The sequence below is a fragment of the Bufo gargarizans genome, chromosome 4 (assembly GCF_014858855.1).
Source record: "Bufo gargarizans isolate SCDJY-AF-19 chromosome 4, ASM1485885v1, whole genome shotgun sequence".
Taxonomy (NCBI): domain Eukaryota; kingdom Metazoa; phylum Chordata; class Amphibia; order Anura; family Bufonidae; genus Bufo; species Bufo gargarizans.
Window position 1 is genome coordinate 239388555 of NC_058083.1, and position 20783 is coordinate 239409337.

The 20783-nt window shown below is 43.2% G+C and overlaps 1 protein-coding gene across 1 annotated transcript in view; it reads right to left on the minus strand.

The window, feature by feature from the left end:
• The window catches only part of LMBRD1 (LMBR1 domain containing 1), a 232776-nt gene that overhangs the window by 206981 nt on the left and 5012 nt on the right, over positions 1-20783 (minus strand). The window contains exons 2-3 of the mRNA XM_044290891.1: positions 7916-8092; positions 5368-5431 (exon numbers count right to left, since the gene is read on the minus strand). Coding sequence (XP_044146826.1) covers positions 5368-5431; positions 7916-8092 — 241 coding nt within the window. The remainder of the gene's footprint in view (positions 1-5367; positions 5432-7915; positions 8093-20783) is intronic.

A 20783-nucleotide genomic window follows, 5' to 3' on the forward strand; every position in this document is an offset into this window, starting at 1 on the left:
GAATTACAACAGTTTGCATATGTGCCTCCCACTTGTTAAAGTAATGGGACAATTGGCTTCTCAGCTGTTCCATGACTAGGTGTGTGTTATTCCCTCATTATCCCAATTACAATGAGCAGATAAAAAGGTCCAGAGTTCATTTCAAGTGTGCCATTTGCATTTGGAATCTGTTGCTGTCAACTCTCAAGATGAGATCCAAAGAGCTGCCACCATCAGTGAAGCAATCCATCATTAGGCTGAAAAAACAAAACAAACCCATCAGAGAGATAGAAAAAACATTAGGAGTGGCCAAAACATTTGGTTGGAACATACTTAAAAAGAATGCACCGGTGAGCTCGGCAACACCAAAAGACCCGAAAGACCACAGAAAACAACTGTGGTGGATGACCAAAGAATTCTTTCCCTGGTGAAGAAAACACCCTTCACAACAGATGGCCAGATCAAGAACACTCTCCAGGAGGTAGGTGTAGGTGTGTGTCAAAATCAACAATCAAGAGAAGACTTCACCAGAGTGAATACAGAGTGTTCAGCACAACAGGTAAACCATTGGTGAGCTTCAAAACCAGATTAGAGTTTGCCAAACGACATCTAAAAAAGCCTTCACAGTTCTGGAACAACATCCTATTAGACATGAGACCAAGATCCACTTGTATCAGAGTGATGGGAAGAGTATGGAGAAGGAAAGGAACTGCTCATTATCCTAAGCATACCACCTCATCAGTGAAGCATGGTGGTGGTAGTGTCATAGTGTGGGCATGTATGGCTGCCAATGGAACTGGTTCTCTTGTATTTATTGATATGACTACTGACAAAAGCAGCAGGATGAATTCTGAAGTGTTTCGGGCAATATTATCTGCTCATATTCAGCCAAATGCTTCAGAACTCATTGGACGGCGCTTCACAGTGCAGATAGACAATGACCCAAAGCATACTGCAAAAGCAACTAACGAGTTTTTGAAGGGAAAGAAGTGGAATGTTATTCAATGGCCAAGTCAATCATCTGACCTAAATCCGATTGAGCATGCATTTCACTTGCTGAAGACAAAACTGAAGGGAAAATGCCCCAAGAACAAGCAGGAACTGAAGACAGTTGCAGTAGAGGCCTGGCAAAGCATCACCATGGATGAAACCCAGCGCCTGGTGAGGTCTAAGCGTTCCAGACTTCAGGCTGTAATTGACTGCAAAGGATTTGCAACCAAGTACTAAAAAGTGAAAGTTTGATTTATGATTATTATTATGTCCCATTACCTTTGGTCCCTTAACAAGTGCAAGGCACATATGCAAACTGTTGTAATTGCTACACCGTTCACCTGATTTGGATGCAAATATCCTCAAATTAAAGCTGACAGTCTGCAGTTAAAGCACATCTTGTCTGTTTCATTTGAAATCCATTGTGGTGGTGTATAGAGCCAAAAATGTTAGAATTGTGTAGATATCCCAATATTTATGGACCTGACTATGTTCTAAAAACCTCTGTATACTGTAAAATATGCCAAAAGGCACTAATGTAACGCCATACCATCAGAGATGCAGGCTTTTGAACTGTGCATTGATAAGCTGGTTGGTCCCTTTCCTCTTGAGTTGGCAGAACACTGTGTCCATGGTTTCCTAAGAGAATTTCGAACTTTGATTAATCCGACCACAGAGCAGTTTTCCATTTTAAAATTGCAGCGTTTCTGGATCATGTTGACTTAAAGCCGTATCAGGCAAAGAAGGGGCCCTAACTTCCTGAGCCCATGCAGTGATTTCAAGTACCGAATTATACCAGTTTTTAATGCAGTGCCACCTGAGGGCTTGTCACTTGTGCATATGGATTTATCCAAATTCTCTGAACCTTTTAATGGCATTATGTACTGTAGATGGTGGGATATTCAGTCTTCCTAATTTTACTTTGAGGAACATTTTCCTGAATCTAACATGCCCTTTTTATACCCAGTCATATGAATTGTAAATTGCTCCTCCAGCTGTTTATTAGTACCAATTTCAACATCTGATATGTCTTCTATAATATAGTCTGACCCCCAGACGGAGGCACGCCAAAAAGCGCGTAGGTGCGGGAGCCATCCTGGCTGCATTCAGTGACTGGTACTTGATGGTTTCTGTTATACTTAACATTTCTTCTCCTTGCATATTTAGCACTTCCACTTTAGGATTAGAGCTTTTCTTCTGAGGACAGTGTTAGTATTAATTGTATACACTTTAAGGGTTTAATTAGCCAGCGATTTCCATGTACTCATCATGGTTTTAATTAATTATTTTATATTATTGTGATTTATGGATTTTTCTATAAATTTGATATTAGGTTTTTGTAGCAGAATACCTAAATAAAATATTGGTCTGAGATTTGCAAATCACAGTTTTTATTAAAATTTTACATGTTACACTGGCCCCCAACTTTTTGGGAATTGGGGTTGCAGTTGCCACACTGATTTTAGAGGGGATATTCCAGTAAAGTAACTTAATGTTTGAAAAACGGTATTAAGGCTGCAAGCTATGACCCAACCAGAACCCATACCTATACCTATAAACCAGAGCTTCAATTTACCTTGCAATCCATTTGTCTTGCTCCTATGTGAGCCTGCCACACACTGGGTGTATCATGGCGCCTGATCTTCCCTCAAAAAAACTACAAAGACGACAATCCCTAGCTTTCTTGCTGTGTGCGTTGATGTTTATTGATTGGCTGCCTGATAAACACGCCCCCTCTACTCTACTCTACACACTGAGCATGCTCGACCTAACAAAGGCTCAGAACTACAGGTCGATGCCATAGTAATTTATGAAGGAACACATTGGTAGCAGTGGAAGAAAACTACTTTTCTAACTACTTAATGCTAAATATGTGAAATTGACATTATATTAGGTAATTAGATGAATTAGTCTAAAACATAAGTATTATTTATAGTAACCGGAATACCCCTATAATGGGAAAAAGCACAACATAGAAAACCACATGATGCATGTTACATGTGATACTGAGGCAGTTATCAGTGGAAAATTACATGCATGTATATACATTTTTAACTATAGATTTTGTGGTGAGTTTTTCTGGCACACTATTACTGCTATGTGAACACAGTCTTTTTTTTTTTTTAAAGGATCTAGTTTCCAGGGGAAATCATACAACACAGGGGATCGGCCTGCCATAAAAATAAACAAATTGTAATATTACTTACCTGGCAGATTCCACACCACAGCTGTTGGTCTCCTGACCTGGAGAGTGTCAACTCGTAACTGCTGCAGCTATTTATTGGCTTCAGCGGTGCATCAAAGATGCCAGTGATTGGCTGCAGCCATCATGTGTTGTCACAGCTGCCACCATGTAAACAGATCCTGGCTGGGTGAATCGTTGCTGTGGCCTGGGATCTGCCACGCAAGTCATGATCTCTTTATTTTTTTTAAGGGAAACTTGCATCCATTACGAAACTCCCTGTGGTGGCCTCTTACCTGTTCTTTGTCTTACTGTTCCTATCACTAAATATCACACTGGAGCCGTTGCATAGCAACAGTGTAAACCAAGTTTCGGTGACACGTTTTCTATTTAGTCAATGAGATAAGCTTGTATCACTAATACAGGCAGTCTATGTAGAAAAGTCTGCTTGGACTGTTCCACACAAGTGGGGAACTAAGACAGAAACCTCTATCACAGTTAATGATTATGGTCCTGTCACACAGGTACTGTATACTGAAGATGACGACAGTTCAGGCTCCCTATCTCAGTGCTTATAATATATAGCTTGAGGGATGAATGATCACATTTGGTTCCCACAAGCACTTTGGGTAGTCTTTCTACTTGCTAAAGCGATTCTGTGCTGAGGCATCATGGAACCGATAGCATTGTTTACTAGGCAAAGTAATGTATTGGTCTCTCAGCCAGGTGACCTCTATATTTCACCGAAATCCAACTACAAATCTGGCGGTCACCTTGGAAGGCAGGTGCCGGCCACTGCAAAAAAATATAAATAAAGCACACACCAATCATTCAGGACAAATTCCGCATCTGAATTCACATCCAAAAATCGGCATAAATTATTTGTGCGTTTGTATGCAGATTTCAGCACAGGCTTCATGTGATGTAGACTTAGAGGCAGCTTTTGAACTGGATTTATATGTACCAGTATATCCTCTCTAGTAGGCAATTTCCTTGGGAAAATAACTGTTCCTCAGAACTCATTACAGGGTACCACTTTAGGATCAGTAAAAGCTCATAAAATTAGGCCTCTTTCACACTTGCGTTGTCCGGATCCGGCGTGTACTCCACTTGCCGGAATTACACGCCGGATCCGGAAAAACGCAAGTGTACTGAAAGCATTTGAAGACGGATCCGTCTTCAAAATGCTTTCAGTGTTACTATGGCACCCAGGACGCTATTAAAGTCCTGGTTGCCATAGTAGTAGTGGGGAGCGGGGGAGCAGCATACTTACCATCCGTGCGGCTCCCGGGGCGCTCCAGAATGACGTCAGAGCGCCCCATGCGCATGGATGACGTACCATGCGATCACGTGATCCATGCGCTTGGGGCGCCCTGACGTCACTCTGGAGCGCCCCGGGAGCCGCACGGATGGTAAGTATGCCGCTCCCCCGCTCCCCACGACACTTTACCATGGCTGCCAGGACATTAGCGTCCCGGCAGCCATGGTAACCATTGAGAAAAAGCTAAACGTCGCATCCGGCAATGCGCCGAAACGACGTTTAGCTTAAGGCCGGATCCGGATCAATGCCTTTCAATGGGCATTCATTCCGGATCCGGCCTTGCGGCAAGTGTTCCGGATTTTTGGCCGGAGCAAAAAGCGCAGCATGCTGCGCTATTTGCTGTGGCCAAAAAACGCTCCGTTCCGGAACTGAAGACATCCTGAAGGACGGACTGTCCATTCAGAATGCATTAGGAAAATCCTGATCAGTATTCTTCCGGCATAGAGCCCCGACGACGGAACTCTATGCCGGAAGACTATAACGCAGGTGTGAAAGAGCCCTTAGTAGAGAGATTTAAATTGCCCCCAAAAAAATAAAAATAAATGCGAGGCTCCAAGTCAATTCTCTGCGACTTAAAGCCTCTTCTTGCCTGAAAGTAAATACTAGACGACAACAAAAAAAAGGGAGAAGGACAGCTTTAAGCTACAGCTACAGCTTAATTATGAGTTTCTGTGAAACTGCATGCTGTGAGAGAGGAGGAGGAGCAGAAGTGGAGCAACATCAGAGAGGCCCAAACCGTTGTGCACAAGGAAAAGTAATACCATTTACAAAAGTCATGTAAAAAGATGCACAAAAAAAAAAAAAAAAAAAAAAAAGTATATATCTATCTGGTTATAAAATAAGTATACTTTACCTTAGAGAATTTGTTTATTAACCGTAAATTCAAAATACTTACTGTAATATCCAATTAAAATGGTGTCTTCAATCTGTGCCCGTGTGGCATTATCCTCTGCCCAGCCCTGCGTAGAAAACATTATTCTGTTTGATTTGCTACAAACTTTGTAAATTTGCTCAAAAATAAAACCACACAATTGGCTCAAGAAACTGAATAAAAAACCAGTGGCATTTTCTTGAAGGGATTTTCTAGTATTGTGATAATGATGGTGTCAAGATAGGTCATCAATATCAGATTCCAGGGGGTCCGAAACCCCACACCCCGCCAATAAACTGTTTGAAAGTAGCTCGGAAACTGCACAGCTCTGTTCACGGTGTAGTGGACAGAGCAGCTTACTGCATCTCTGCTCCTATTTGTAGTAGCACTACATCAACCACCTCCCTCCACTACACAATGGACAGACGTGTGCAGCACAGGAGCCACTCCAACACCCCACCAATCTGATACAGATTGATCCTAAGGATAGTCTTTCAAACATGCAGACTTGTGTGTTCTTTTTATCTCATTATGCCAATATTGCATGTGAGTGAGCAATAGATTAGACACCAAATTATATTTTATCAAGCATTCACAACAATATATATTGAAGCAAAAAGAGCTTGTTACACAACCTACCAAAAAATCGTCAATAATCACCATGAGAGTAACAAAAGAATCCTTTATTGAAAACACAATAATTACTCAGACGATCATAAAATACTAAAATAAGCAGCGGATAGATCAATACAGGAGAATATAAATAGGAGGGAGCCAGAGCACAAAAGGTTGTAAAAAGGAAAAAAAGTAGATAAGCGTGACACAAAAATCACTAAAACGGCACTAGAGAGAATCAAAAAGGTAAATCCCAATATCAAAAAGTAACAATACCGAATAGAATACCATCAAGCAGCGCACCAACTCTGTGGCCACCTCCTCCCAACGCTGTTTCGCCACACTGGGCTTTTTCCGGGGATAAAGGTCAATTAAGAAACTTCCTCCTTTTATGGTCCCATCACATCCAATTAAAATAGAATAATTACTGATAGCTGATTCTGGGGGGTGGGTGCTGTACCAAACATAATGTACGCGCAAGGCAACGGGCACTGCTCACAATGAGGTAATATCCGGCCACGATCACGTGACTTGTATAGCCCGTATCCATTTACTGCGCACGCGCTGGACATGTCTGGTCACTGCAAGCTTCGCGTGATGTAAGTGGCGTAGTCATCACATGACCGCCACGTCCCCACGTGATAGCCCGATGTATCGCGTTACTATGGAGTCAGATCCAAACAGAACAGCAGATCCTAGAGACACAATACCAACTACAATGGGCTATGTGTAATTATTGCGTTTTCAATAAAGGATTCTTTTGTTACTCTAATGGTGATTATTGCCAATTTTTTGGTGGGGTGTGCAGTGAGCAATACAAGTCAAACTCCGAAGTTGCTGGTACAAAACTTTCTTTCTTTCTTTCACACCTGTGAACGATGTCTGTCTCAGCATCCCTCACGATGTACCATTTTATATTGGAATTAAAGAAATTAAAAAGAAACAAAAAAAAGGTTTTGTACCAGCGGACCCATTAATTTATATTCCCATTCATTTTCGTTCCCGAAAAAAAAAAAAAAAAAAAAAAAAAAAAAAAAACACACACAACACACACACACACACACACACACCACACACTCGTCCTATACTTTTCCTCAATTAGGCATATTCTATTATAGTGCCGGCGATGTGTGGTTCGCAAAATGCAGAGCGCACATTGCCAGGGTCTGTGTTTTGCGGCTCTGCGGATCCACAAAACACACACGGATGTGGGAATGGCCCCATGGTCTTAATCTGTGTTCTGCATTTGTAAAACAAAAAACGGATAGCAAAAAGTGTCGTTTTTGGGCTTGAGCAAATCGACCTTCGGATCATAGATCCAAACTCAATTCGTTCAAATGCTTCCATGTTAATGCCGTTTCCGTACAGCATTAAAAAAATATTGCCTCCAATCTTCTCGCACGAGACTTTGGTGAATTACTACTGTATACATAGCTGTGTATTCAAAAACTATTTGAAATCGCAATCCGAAGTGTGGGCTATGGTACCGAGGTACTAGCCAGTACCAAAGCCCACTTCTGATTGCTATTTTAAATACACAGATAGGAATACTTCAGTAATTCAATAAAGTCTTGCACGACTTCAGGCGAGAAGAACTTTGGCTCCACGGAGCAAATACATCTTAATGCTGTAAGGAAACTGCATTATAATGGAAGTATTTGAACAAATCGACAGTGGATCTATGATCCGAAGGTCGATTCGCTCAAGCCTAGTCATAGGTATAAAAAGACTGTCACTATGAAGAAACACTTCTTGGAGAATGGGGGGGGGGGGGGGGGGGGGGAAACGAATTAAAAACACACACACACACACACACACACACACACAAAGAGCATAATGGAAACAAATGCAAACTTGATGACGAAAGACTCATAATCCAGTCATTAGTGGATTGTTCACAGACAGGAAGAAACTTTGTTCCAATATAAAGATAAAATAACTTAAAAATAATAATTACCTTAAATGTGCCATTTTCATTCTTCATAAAAGACACAAGAAAAATGTCCACAGGTAGCAGTGCAGAAGTGATCAGAGCCACAGCCAGGGAAAATATTGCCGTGATAGTAGACACTGCTTCACTTTCCTGACAACTCTGGTATTTGCGGATGTAAACCCAACAAAAAGCCAAAATAGCCTGAAACAGAAAGGAATTGTCATTTGCTCTGCATAAAAAATAAAATTAGATAGAGATATATATAGATCTCTTAAAGAGGATCCATCACTGAAATGAAATGTAATATACAGGCAGCAGGTCATAGAGCAGGAGGAGCTGAGCACATTGATATATAGTTTACTGGGGAAAACATGCAAAATGTGTAATTTATATATTTAAAGGTTATGTACACCTTTACGATTGCATTTAACTCATTTTAAGCAAAACATTTTTTTTCTTAAGATGGTCTTTATTAAAAATATTGAGTCTGTTACAAAGGGTTACCTGTTTAGCTGTGTGACTGGTACTTTCACTTTGTGTGGGTCATCTAATAAACCTTACCTCTAAATTACTAAAAAGGTCATAAAACTTATTTAAGCCACATTCTTATCAACAAGACAGAAATTGAGCTATAATGAGCGCTTAGGAGGTCAGAAGTCAAAGATAAGGAGCCGTCAGCTGAGCTGCCTGCTACTAGAGAAACTAAAGGCTGCACAGATACAGGGGTTCAACATTTTTAATAACAACCAATTAAAAAAAAGATTTTTAGCTCAAAATAAGTACTATGCAATAATATTAAATAATTTTTATTTTATTTTTTTAAACCCAAAAGGTGTACATGGCCTATAAATCTCTGCTCTTTGATTTCATTTGTACACGGGGGCCCCATGTACAACTGTCACCACAAAATGCAGATTGCATGCTGCAGGGTTCTGCATGTCAGTAATCAATTAGCAGTTCTGTCACTATACTATGCTGCCCTCAGTGATGGCAGCATTGTGCAGATGACAGGTTCACTTTAAATTTACAACATTCATCATAACTAGCATATTACCTTTATTCTATGGGTCAAGGAATTACAGTAATAGCCTAGCTTCAGTCAAGATCTGGAGCGCTGTATCAGTGCAGCCTGTGAGGTTTGTTCGGTTCCTGCTGCCCAAGTGCTGGCGGCAAGGACTGAACAGACTACACAGGCTGCGCTGACACGACACTCTAGACTAAAGAAAGTCTCATGCGTAGAAATATGAAACTTAAAGGGGTTGTCTCACTTCTGCAAGAGGCATTTATCAGGTAGAGAAAGTTAATACAAGGCACTTACTAATGTATTCTTATTGTCCATATTGCCTCCTTTGCTGGCTGGATTCATTTTTCCATCATATTATACACTGCTCATTTCCATGGTTACGACCACCCAGAAATCCATCAGCAGTGACCGTGCTTGCACACTATAGGAAAAAGCGCTGGTCTCTGCTGGCTGCGACCGTGGTAGTGTACACAGCTGGTGCTTTTTTGCATTAGTGTGTAAGCACAGCCTTTTCAGAGATAAGTAACTTTTCATACTTACTCCCTGCCGTTCTGGTCCTGCATGCCAGCTCCCATGTGTCCATCTTCCAATCCACAGCTTCCTTAATTTTTCCATAGCGCAGACATCATCATCATCTGCTCCACTGCAACCAATAACTGGCTTCAGCATTGATGTGTCTCTTGTGGGTATGTCACTGCTGAGTCCAGTCATTGGCAGCAGTGCAGCATATGATCATGCCCATGCCGGAGAGAAAGTAAACAAGCTGCGGACTGGAAGAGAGACACACAGGGGCCAGTGCACAGGACAGATAGCATGTAATAATGACTCTCAATAGCAGAGGCAAGCTGTGGGCTCCTGGGAAAATGTATTTATTCCCAGACAACACCTTTCATGACAAGCAGTGAATACAGTCGCTACACATTTTGACGGTTTCTTTTATTCCCATTTAGACTTGCACAATTCTATGTACTTCCAGGACATACACTTCTTACAAAAAGTTAGGGATATTTGGCTTTTGGGTGAAAATTATGGAAAACGTAAAAAGTTGACGCTACAGTGACATTATAATCATGAAAGTAGGGCATTTAAGTAAAAGCATGCAATAGTGATTTCCTCATCTCAAACCAGGGTGGATAAAAATCAATGATTTAAAAAAAAAAAAAAAAGTATATTCAGACCAAGGTCTTGTTACCAGTGGGGTACCTCAGGGATCTGTTCTGGGACCCATATTGTTTAATATCTTTATCAGCGAAATTGCAGAAGGCCTCGATGGTAAGGTGTGTCTTTTTTCTGATGACACAAAGATTTGTAACAGGGTTGATGTTCCTGGAGGGATACACCAAATGGAAAAGGATTTAGGCCTCATGAACACAACCATTTTTTTTTTTACGGTCCGCAAAAACGGGGTCCGTAGGTCCGTGACCGTTTTTTCGTCCGTGGGTCTTCCTTGATTTTTGGAGGATCCACGAACATGAAAAAAAAAAAAAGTTGTTTTGGTGTCCGCCTGGCTGTGCGGAGCCAAACGGATCCGTCCCGAATTACAATGCAATTCAATTCAATGGGGACGGATCCGTTTGACGTTGACACAATATGGTGCAATTGCAAACGGATCCGTCCCCATTGACTTTCAATGTAAAGTCTGAAGTCTCTTTTATACCATCGGATTGGAGTTTTCTCCAATCCGATGGTATATTTTAACTTGAAGCGTCCCCATCACCATGGGAACGCCTCTATGTTAGAATATACTGTCGGATATGAGTTACATCGTGAAAACTCATATCCGACAGTATATTCTAACACAGAAAAGGAAAACGCCACAACGGCCACACACAACGGTCGTGTGCATGAGGCCTTAGGAAAACTAGAGGAATGGTCAGAAATCTGGCAACTAAAATGTAATGTTGATAAGTGCAAGATAATGCACCTGGGGCATAAAAACCCAAGAGTAGAATATAAAATCAGTGATGCAGTCCTACCCTCGGTATCTGGAAAGGGATTTAGGGGTCATTATTTCAGAAGACTTAAAGGTAGGCAGACAATGTCATAGAGCAGCAGGAAATGCTAGAAGAATGCTTGGGTGTATAGGGAGAGGCATTACCAGTAGAAAGAGGGAGGTGCTCATGCCGCTCTACAGAGCACTAGTGAGACCTCATTTGGAGTATTGTGCTCAGTACTGGAGACCATATCTCCAGAGGATGTTGATACTTTGGAGAGAGTTCAGAGAAGAGCTACTAAACTGGTGCATGGATTGCAGGATAAAACTTACCAGGAAAGAGTAAAGGACCTTAACATGTATAGCTTGGAAGAAAGACGAGACAGAGGGGATATGATAGAAACTTTTAAATACATAAAGGGAATCAACAAGGTAAAAGAGGAGAGAATATTTAAAAGAAGAAAAACTGCTACAAGAGGACATAGTTGTAAATTAGAGGGGCAAAGGTTTAAAAGTAATATCAGGAAGTATTACTTTACTGAGAGAGTAGTGGATGCATGGAATAGCCTTCCTGCAGAAGTGGTAGCTGCAAATACAGGGAAGGAGTTTAAGCATGCATGGGATAGGCATAAGGCTATCCTTCATATAAGATAGGGCCAGGGGCTATCCATAGTGTTAAGTATATTGGGCAGACTGGTCAAATGGTTCTTATCTGCCCACACATTCTATGTTTCTATATGTGTAATGTTTTTGGTAAATAAATTCCATTAATCCATTCACAATGTCATGCTCTTCCAGAGGTTTTTGTAAGATATTTAGGCAGTTTCTCTGCCGTCAAGATATTATAACAGATGCTTGGTTTACTTTTGCAGTTCTCAAAACTGAATTTGACTCAGCAGAGATCACATGCCTCTTCTCCACAGCAAAAATATTACTACATGAACAGAGTTGAGAAAAATACCTTAATCCTAACTTCTACAAGCCTATGAATGCAGAATCAACCTAATATGAAAAGTTGCTATTCTAAAAATCTTCATCTACTTGCATATTATAAGTTATACCAGCAAGAATTAGTCTTTATGTAGAAAACTATGATTTAAATTAAGCCTTACTGACTAGTGATTTAAATCATTTTGATTTAAATCAAATCCACCCCGTCTCAAACAGTTTATTGTAACAAAAGCCAACAGGGGTGGGTATACCCTCACCAAAATGTCAATGCCTCAATAACTTGTCATGTGGCCTTGAGCATCAATTACAGCTTGACAATGACGTCTCATGCCGTTCACAAGTATACTTCTTGTCTGCTGAGACATGGCATCCCACTCTTCTCAAGCTGGTTCATTGTCGTCCATGAAGCAGAAATTAGACCTGTGTTGTTCACAACAGTGTCTGATGCATAGTAAGGGATCAACCGATTATAGAGTTACCGATATTCAAAGTTATCGGTATCTAACCTTGCCGATAATGCGTCTAGTGCACTATCATAGAACATGAGCGCGCTGCTATCAGCGTGTTCATGTTCCCTCAGCAGCACGGGGGAGAAGCAGTCAGTCACTCTCCCTCCCCCTGTGCCGCGCTGCAAATGAGGAGAGACGGGAGGAGGAGGGATGGGCGCACTGCGTCACTAATGACAATTAACATCTAAGATAAATACAGGAGGCTGCGATAAGCGGTAATTAACCCTTCAGGTGCCGCTCCTGAGGAGTTAACTGCTGCCGCTGATCGCAGCTCCCTGTCAGAGGCAGGGTGCCAGCTATGTGATTCTGTGCCGACACACCCACATCCTGTATTAAACTTTAATCATTGGTGAAGCAGTGCATCCTCCCCAGTATTAAAAACATTGGTGGCGCAGTGCGCCCACCCCCCCCAGTATTAAAATCATTTCTGGAACAGTGCACCCTCACCATTAAAATCATTGGTGGCAGTGACCACAGGGTCCCCTCCCCTCCATTGGTAGCAGTGGAAACTTCTGATCAGAGCCCCAGCAGTTTAATCCTGGGGCTCCGATCGGTTATCATGGAAGCCAGGACGCTACTGAAGCCCTGGCTGCCATGGTGAGCTCCCTACTTCTGTGTGCATAAGGCCTCATGCACACGACCGTTTTTTTTTTAAGGTCCGCAAAAACGGGGTCCGTAGGTCCGTGAACGTTTTTTCGTCAGTGGGTCTTCCTTGTTTTTTGGAGGATCCACGGACATGAAAAAAAAAATCTAAGTCAAGTTTGCCATTGAAATGATAGGAAAAAAACGGACACGGATCACGGACACGGATGACAATCTTGTGTGCATCCGTGATTTTTCACGGACCCATTGACTTGAATGGGTCCGTGAACCGTTGGCTGTGAAAAAAATAGGACAGGTCCTATTTTTTTCACGGCCAGGAAACACGGATCACGGATGCGGCTGCCAAATGGTGCATTTTCAGATTTTTCCACAGACCCATTGAAGGTCAATGGGTCCGTGAAAAAAAACGGAAAACGGCACAACGGCCACGGATGCACACAACGGTCGTGTGCATGAGGCCTTAGGGTGAATAGGACAAGGGATTAAAAGATCCCAGGTTCTAGCCCCTAAGGGGGGGAAATAGTTATTTAAAAAGTTATACAAAAAAATAAAAATACAAGAAAATAAAAAAAAATTATTAAGTATCTATAAATCACCCCCTTTCCCAATTTTACATATAAAATATATGAACAATAAATAAAAATATCACATATTGCCACGTCTGAAAAGTCCAAACCAAAAAAATAATTATGTATAATTATATCTAGATTTTATTATTAATAATAATACATGTGGTGAACGCAGTAACATAATTTTTATTTTATTTTTTTTCTAAAATGAAAATGCACAGAATATTGGTATAAATTATCGACCTGAAAGTTCACAGGTTATCGGCTCTAAAGAAATCAATATTAGTCGATCCCTAATGCATAGTGCTCTCCTTGACATCTACAACATCGTTGGCAGCCATCATTTCTGCTCATCATAAATCAACTTCCATCAGTGAACAGCACTGAGGCCCACTGGTCCCTCATCCAGCGTAGATGCTCCCTGGCCCATGACTGGTGGTGTGGTCTGGCACCCTGATGTAAACAGTATCGACTGGTCTAAAGTGACACTTGGGTGCCTCTTAACTACCCTTAAATGTGCCTGTAGTTGTGTGGCATTAGTCATCCAGTTCCACAGGGCATTCTTCACAATGAAGCGGTCATCAGTGCGGGATGTGGCCAAACAATATCCACTTCTATGCTTTTTTTTTTTACTCTTCCAGTTTCTCTGTTGCTACCTGCTGATGACACTCTAAGCTCAGTGGCCACTTCCACCTGAGAACATCCTGCTTAAAGCCTCGCAATGGCGAGGTACTGTTGATCAATTGGAGTCCTAATTTTGGCTTACCGACTCCACAGCCTTGGACCAACACAAAGCCGTGTAAAAGCAGCCTTCCTTTGAATGTTTGCTGCATAACCACAGGTTGTAAATTGAATGCCCAGAATGTGCTCAGATCCCACAGGACAAAACAGTGTCCCAGATTTACTAATCATATAAAGGGGGTAAGCTTAGACAGCGTGGACCTGCACCAGATTTATCAAAGGGGCTCAGGCTGGACGATAAATGTGGTGCAGGGATAGACACTTTTCTCTGATTCTATGCCAACTACTGGTTGGCTTTCTTTGAGATTTTTACCCCAGAATTGCTCTGAAACATTTTGTTTTTGTTAGAGCCATTGCGGCCTCTGAACAAACTAAAGATTGGTTTAGAATGGTTTGTGGGAGTTATACTTTGTGCGACTATATTTTCAAGGTTGTTTTGGGATGCCAATTCATTGTGGATCTGGGAATTGGCCGCTCCAGGATGAACAAGAGGTACACATGGACCCTTTATACTGCGCATGTCCTTGCTACATTCCACTAGGGAGTGGAGTTCTTGTTTTAATCTATATAAGGGTTCATTCACACGACCGTTGGTGTCCCGTGCTGTGAACCGCAGATTGCGGTCCGCAATGCACGGGCACCTTCCGTGGGGCAGGCGCATGGGGATTGCAGAACCATTCACTTGAATGGGTCCGCGATCCCTACGTTCCGAAAAAAAGATAGAACATGCTCTATCTTTTTGCGGTGCGGAGGCACGGAACGGAACCCCAGAAAGCATTCAGTAGTGCTTCCGTAGTGTTCCATTCCGCATCTCCGGATTTGGTGATGCGGAATGACAATGGAACTGTGCCGTGTATTGCGGGTCCGCAATATGGGAACGGGACACCAACGGTCATGTGAACGAGCCCTAAAGCTGTAGCTTATAAACTTTCCTTTGACGCGTAGATGTAGTTTCAGTTACGAGTCTCTCTTTAAAGAGTATCTGAGCCTGAAGCTTATTAGCAAAACTGCAAAAGCGAAGAGGTGTGTGAAGGCTCCTGCCAACTAAGTCCACGTTCAGAGAACCTTCTTTCCTGCGACTACAGCTGCCAAGGAAGCAAATCTATCACAGTACCCCTGAAAGAAGGAGATAAGGATGTCCAGAACCTACCAGGTTGCACGCTGGAATCAAGCAGAAAAGGTATTATGCTCATTTATGGTAGAAATACTTTGCTGCTGTGCGAGGGAATATTGTAAAAGCATTCCGCCACACATCTTAATTTCTGCATCCCATCCCAGGAACTGCAGAAGGAGTTAAAGGGAGTCTGTCAGCAGATTTACCCCTTTTTAACAGTTGCCATACCGCTGTAGCCGCAACACAGATGATTAACACAGTACCTTTATATGCTTTGGTGGACTTTTCAATATGCCAAAAACGAACTTTGATGAGGGCTCGCAAGTGCCCAGGGCGGAGTCCACCGGGTTGGAGCCCAGACAGCTCTGCCTCTTCGGCTCTTATCCCCGCCCAGCCTCCTCCTCTGCTCGCCTATCTGTTGTCTCTCCCCCTCAGCGAGATCCCGCGCCGACGCGATGACTTCCTTGGCCGGGGCATGCGCATAAGCTACTGCGATGCCGTGTCAGCAATGGGCATGGCAGTGCGCATGCCCCGGCCAAGGAAGTTATTGCATCAGTGCAGGATCTCACTGAGGGGGAGAGACAACAGAAAGGCGGGCAGAGGAGGAGGCTGGGCGGGGATAAGAGCCGAAGAGGCAGAGCTGCCTGGGCTCCAACCCGGTGGACTCCGCCCTGGGCACTTGCGAGCCCTCATCAAAGTTCGTTTTTTGCATATTGAAAAGTCCACCAAAGCATATAAAAGGTACTGTGTTAATCATCTGTGTTGCGGCTACAGCGGTATGGCAACTGTTAAAAAGGGGTAAATCCTTTAATAAGGAATCTCTTTGCATGCCTATGGTCTGTTGAGAGAGGAAGTATTACAACTAGGGTTGCACCGGGTATCAAATTATTGATACCGGATCGATACCGACAGAGGACCCAATAACGCCTGTACAAGCGTCACAGACGCCTGTCCAGGCCATTTTACTCTCTGGAAAAAGTATAAGGTGTACCAATATGCCTTATACTTTTCCCTGCCATTCATCAGTGCAGTGAGCGATGTGAACAGCAAGGGCAGCGCAGCGATGTGGCTGCTGCCTGAAACAACCAACGACAAAGCTCCTTACAGTAAGGACCTTTGTTATTGGTCAGTGTGAGCCGGCTGCCCGCTCTGAAGCGAGGTAGGAGGCGCGTGGTCGTCACTGGTGGGGTAAGTGTCCTTGCTGTGTAGTGAAATGTAGCGAGGGTCCCAGATCTGAGCGCCTTGTTTTTCCTTGTGCAGCCTCACATGCTGTATGAGCCTGATCCCTATGAACACATATGTGAGCTATAGCGGTGTGCGCCCAGCCCTGCTAGTAGTAACTGTTCAGTAACTCCACAGGTTACCCATAAGTGACGGCCGGCAGCACGGCGAGCGTTGTGTCACGTGTAAACGTTTCAGTTTCCCACGCTTATCTGTAGTACAGCTCCTATGGTGCAGGCAGCGTGAGGAGTACAGCTGTTACCCATAGCAACCACAGACTTCCTGTTCTGTAATCAGAGGAAGCAGACACAGTCTGTTCATAAGTCATAACCCTGTCAGCCACATTACCCCCAGAACAGCGCCAGCCACAGCAATGACCTCTCCACCGCTGCTACCAGTAAAGTCAGGGAGTATCAAGTAACCATGGGGCAGCACATTTCCGTGTAAAAGTATGTACTTTTGAACAAAGTTTTCCCAGTTATAGTCTAGGATTACGTCGAGCCATACTTTCTATATGTTTTTTCTGCTTACAAACATAGGCCTCATGCACACAGCCGTGCCGTTTTTTGCGGATCCGCAAAAAACCAAAGTCGCCCGTGTTGCCTTCCGCAATTTGCGGAACTGAACGGGTGCCGGCAATATAAATGCCTATTTTTGTCCACAAAGTGAGGAGAAGAATAGGACATGTTATATATATTTTTTTTTGTACGGGGCCGCGGAACGGAGCTACGGACAGAATGGCAGCCGCCAAAATGGCAGCTCGGATGCTGACCCAAACAACGGTCATGTGCATAAGGCCATATCTGCTTGATGCACAGCAAAAATGAGATCTCAACAGCCCCTGACTAAAGCAAATGTTTAATGCCTACAGTGATGTCACAGAACAGGGCACAAGTGATGTAATAATACTGACAGGGTTATGTGCACAGTGATGTCAGAGTGCAGGAATAGTACGCCCAGTGATGTAATAATACTGACATGGTTATGTGCACAGTGATGTCACAGAACAGGGCACAAGTGATGTAATAATACTGACATGGTTATGTGCACAGTGATGTCACAGAACAGGGCACAAGTGATGTAATAATACTGGCAGGGTTATGTGCACAGTGATGTCAGTGCAGGGATAGTACGCCCAGTGATGTAATAATACTGGCAGGGTTATGTGCACAGTGATGTCACAGAACAGGGCACAAGTGATGTAATAATACTGGCAGGGTTATGTGCACAGTGATGTCACAGTGCAGGGATAGTACGCCCAGTGATGTAATAATACTGGCAGGGTTATGTGCACAGTGATGTCAGAGTGCAGGGATAGTACGCCCAGTGATGTAATAATACTGACAGGGTTATGTGCACAGTGATGTCACAGAATAGGGCACAAGCGATGTAATAATAATGGCAGGGTTATGTGCACAGTGATGTCACAGTGCAGGGATAGTACGCCCAGTGATGTAATAATACTGGCAGGGTTATGTGCACAGTGATGTCAGAGTGCAGGGATAGTACGCCCAGTGATGTAATAATACTGATAGGGTTATGTGCACAGTGATGTCACAGAATAGGGCACAAGCGATGTAATAATAATGGCAGGGTTATGTGCACAGTGATGTCACAGTGCAGGGATAGTACGCCCAGTGATGTAATAATACTGGCAGGGTTATGTGCACAGTGATGTCAGAGTGCAGGGATAGTACGCCCAGTGATGTAATAATACTGGCAGGGTTATGTGCACAGTGATGTCAGAGTGCAGGGATAGTACGCCCAGTGATGTAATAATACTGACAGGGTTATGTGCACAGTGATGTCACAGAATAGGGCACAAGCGATGTAATAATAATGGCAGGGTTATGTGCACAGTGATGTCACAGTGCAGGGATAGTACGCCCAGTGATGTAATAATAATGGCAGGGTTATGTGCACAGTGATGTCACAGTGCAGGGATAGTACGCCCAGTGATGTAATAATACTGGCAGGGTTATGTGCACAGTGATGTCAGAGTGCAGGGATAGTACGCCCAGTGATGTAATAATACTGATAGGGTTATGTGCACAGTGATGTCACAGAATAGGGCACAAGCGATGTAATAATAATGGCAGGGTTATGTGCACAGTGATGTCACAGTGCAGGGATAGTACGCCCAGTGATGTAATAATACTGGCAGGGTTATGTGCACAGTGATGTCAGAGTGCAGGGATAGTACGCCCAGTGATGTAATAATACTGGCAGGGTTATGTGCACAGTGATGTCAGAGTGCAGGGATAGTACGCCCAGTGATGTAATAATACTGACAGGGTTATGTGCACAGTGATGTCACAGAATAGGGCACAAGCGATGTAATAATAATGGCAGGGTTATGTGCACAGTGATGTCACAGTGCAGGGATAGTACGCCCAGTGATGTAATAATAATGGCAGGGTTATGTGCACAGTGATGTCACAGTGCAGGGATAGTACGCCCAGTGATGTAATAATACTGGCAGGGTTATGTGCACAGTGATGTCAGAGTGCAGGGATAGTACGCCCAGTGATGTAATAATACTGGCAGGGTTATGTGCACAGTGATGTCAGAGTGCAGGGATAGTACGCCCAGTGATGTAATAATACTGACAGGGTTATGTGCACAGTGATGTCACAGAATAGGGCACAAGCGATGTAATAATAATGGCAGGGTTATGTGCACAGTGATGTCACAGTGCAGGGATAGTACGCCCAGTGATGTAATAATAATGGCAGGGTTATGTGCACAGTGATGTCACAGTGCAGGGATAGTACGCCCAGTGATGTAATAATACTGGCAGGGTTATGTGCACAGTGATGTCAGAGTGCAGGGATAGTACGCCCAGTGATGTAATAATACTGACAGGGTTATGTGCACAGTGATGTCACAGAACAGGGCACAAGTGATGTAATAATAATGGCAGGGTTATGTGCACAGTGATGTCACAGAACAGGGCACAAGTGATGTAATAATAATGGCAGGGTTATGTAATAATGCAGGGTAATGTACACAGTCATGAGGCACTGTTGAGGTGGCAGTGGTCTTATGTTTAGTATATGATGTCAGCTAAATAAATTGTCTAAATTTGCTATTTATGCATGGAAGACGGTTCTAGAGTACTAGTAATGGTTTCCCTGCATAAATAGCAACCCCTTAATGTTATGTAGGCCTTCGTATTAACTATTTGAATTACTGTAACTTTTGCACTCCTCAAAAATGGTAGCGCGACCTCTGGATACGCGGATTTGACATTTACCGATACTAGGCTGCGCTTTCTGTATAATGTCGACATGAGCACTACAATAATTTTACATTGCAAGCAATTACAATTCTAGTAAATGGATCGCTACCACACAAGATGAATAAAAGCTTATGACAAAATAAATGGCATTCCACTAAATGCAATATAATTACTGAAATCACTAAAGATGCATTTGCAGCAGCCTGAAGCTTAACTTTCTCACTTTAAAAATGACAATAGTTGATGAAATAAAGACCATTAGCTTCAACGCCATCACTTATTCTGCTTTTACATGTAACAAATCACAAGCTCCGCGATCATTAAAGCGGCCTTATAAGGCCAGCCTCACGTTTAGTTTTAACATTCTGCAGGGCTATCTGTTCGGGGGTACCTGTCCAAATACCCAAAAAACGTACATCTGTAGATTTACTTTAATGGGTCAAATGTTATGTGAAGGCTTCATTTCTGCCTTCCGGTTTCTTCACCGGGCGGAACAGCACGGTAGACTGAAATTCGGTCTTGCTAGAAAACCATTTTTAAAGACAACAGAGAACTATGGTATTTGTATCATACTAGGGCTGAAACGATTATTCGAATAACTCGATTAAATCGAGTCAAAAAATTCCCTGCATCGAGGAATCGTTCAGATCACGTGATCACGGAGCGGGAGTGAAATTAAGCGTCTCACTCACCGCTTCCGTGTCCTCCGGAGCCAGAGAGGCAGGACTGAGCGGCCGGCACAGCTGAGGGAGGAGGAGGGAGTCTCTCCCTCCCCACTGTGCGCGGCTGCCGCTGAAGACCAAGTAGGAGGAGGAGGGGAGGGACTGAGTAGGAGGAGGGGAGGGGAGGGGAGGGACTGTGGCCACTGCGCCACCAATGAATGTGCCGGCCATATCCCACAGGGTCCCCCTCCTCCCCCCCATCATTGGTGGCAGTGTCAGTTCCGATCGGAGCCCCAGCAGTGTAATGCTGGGGCTCCGATCGGT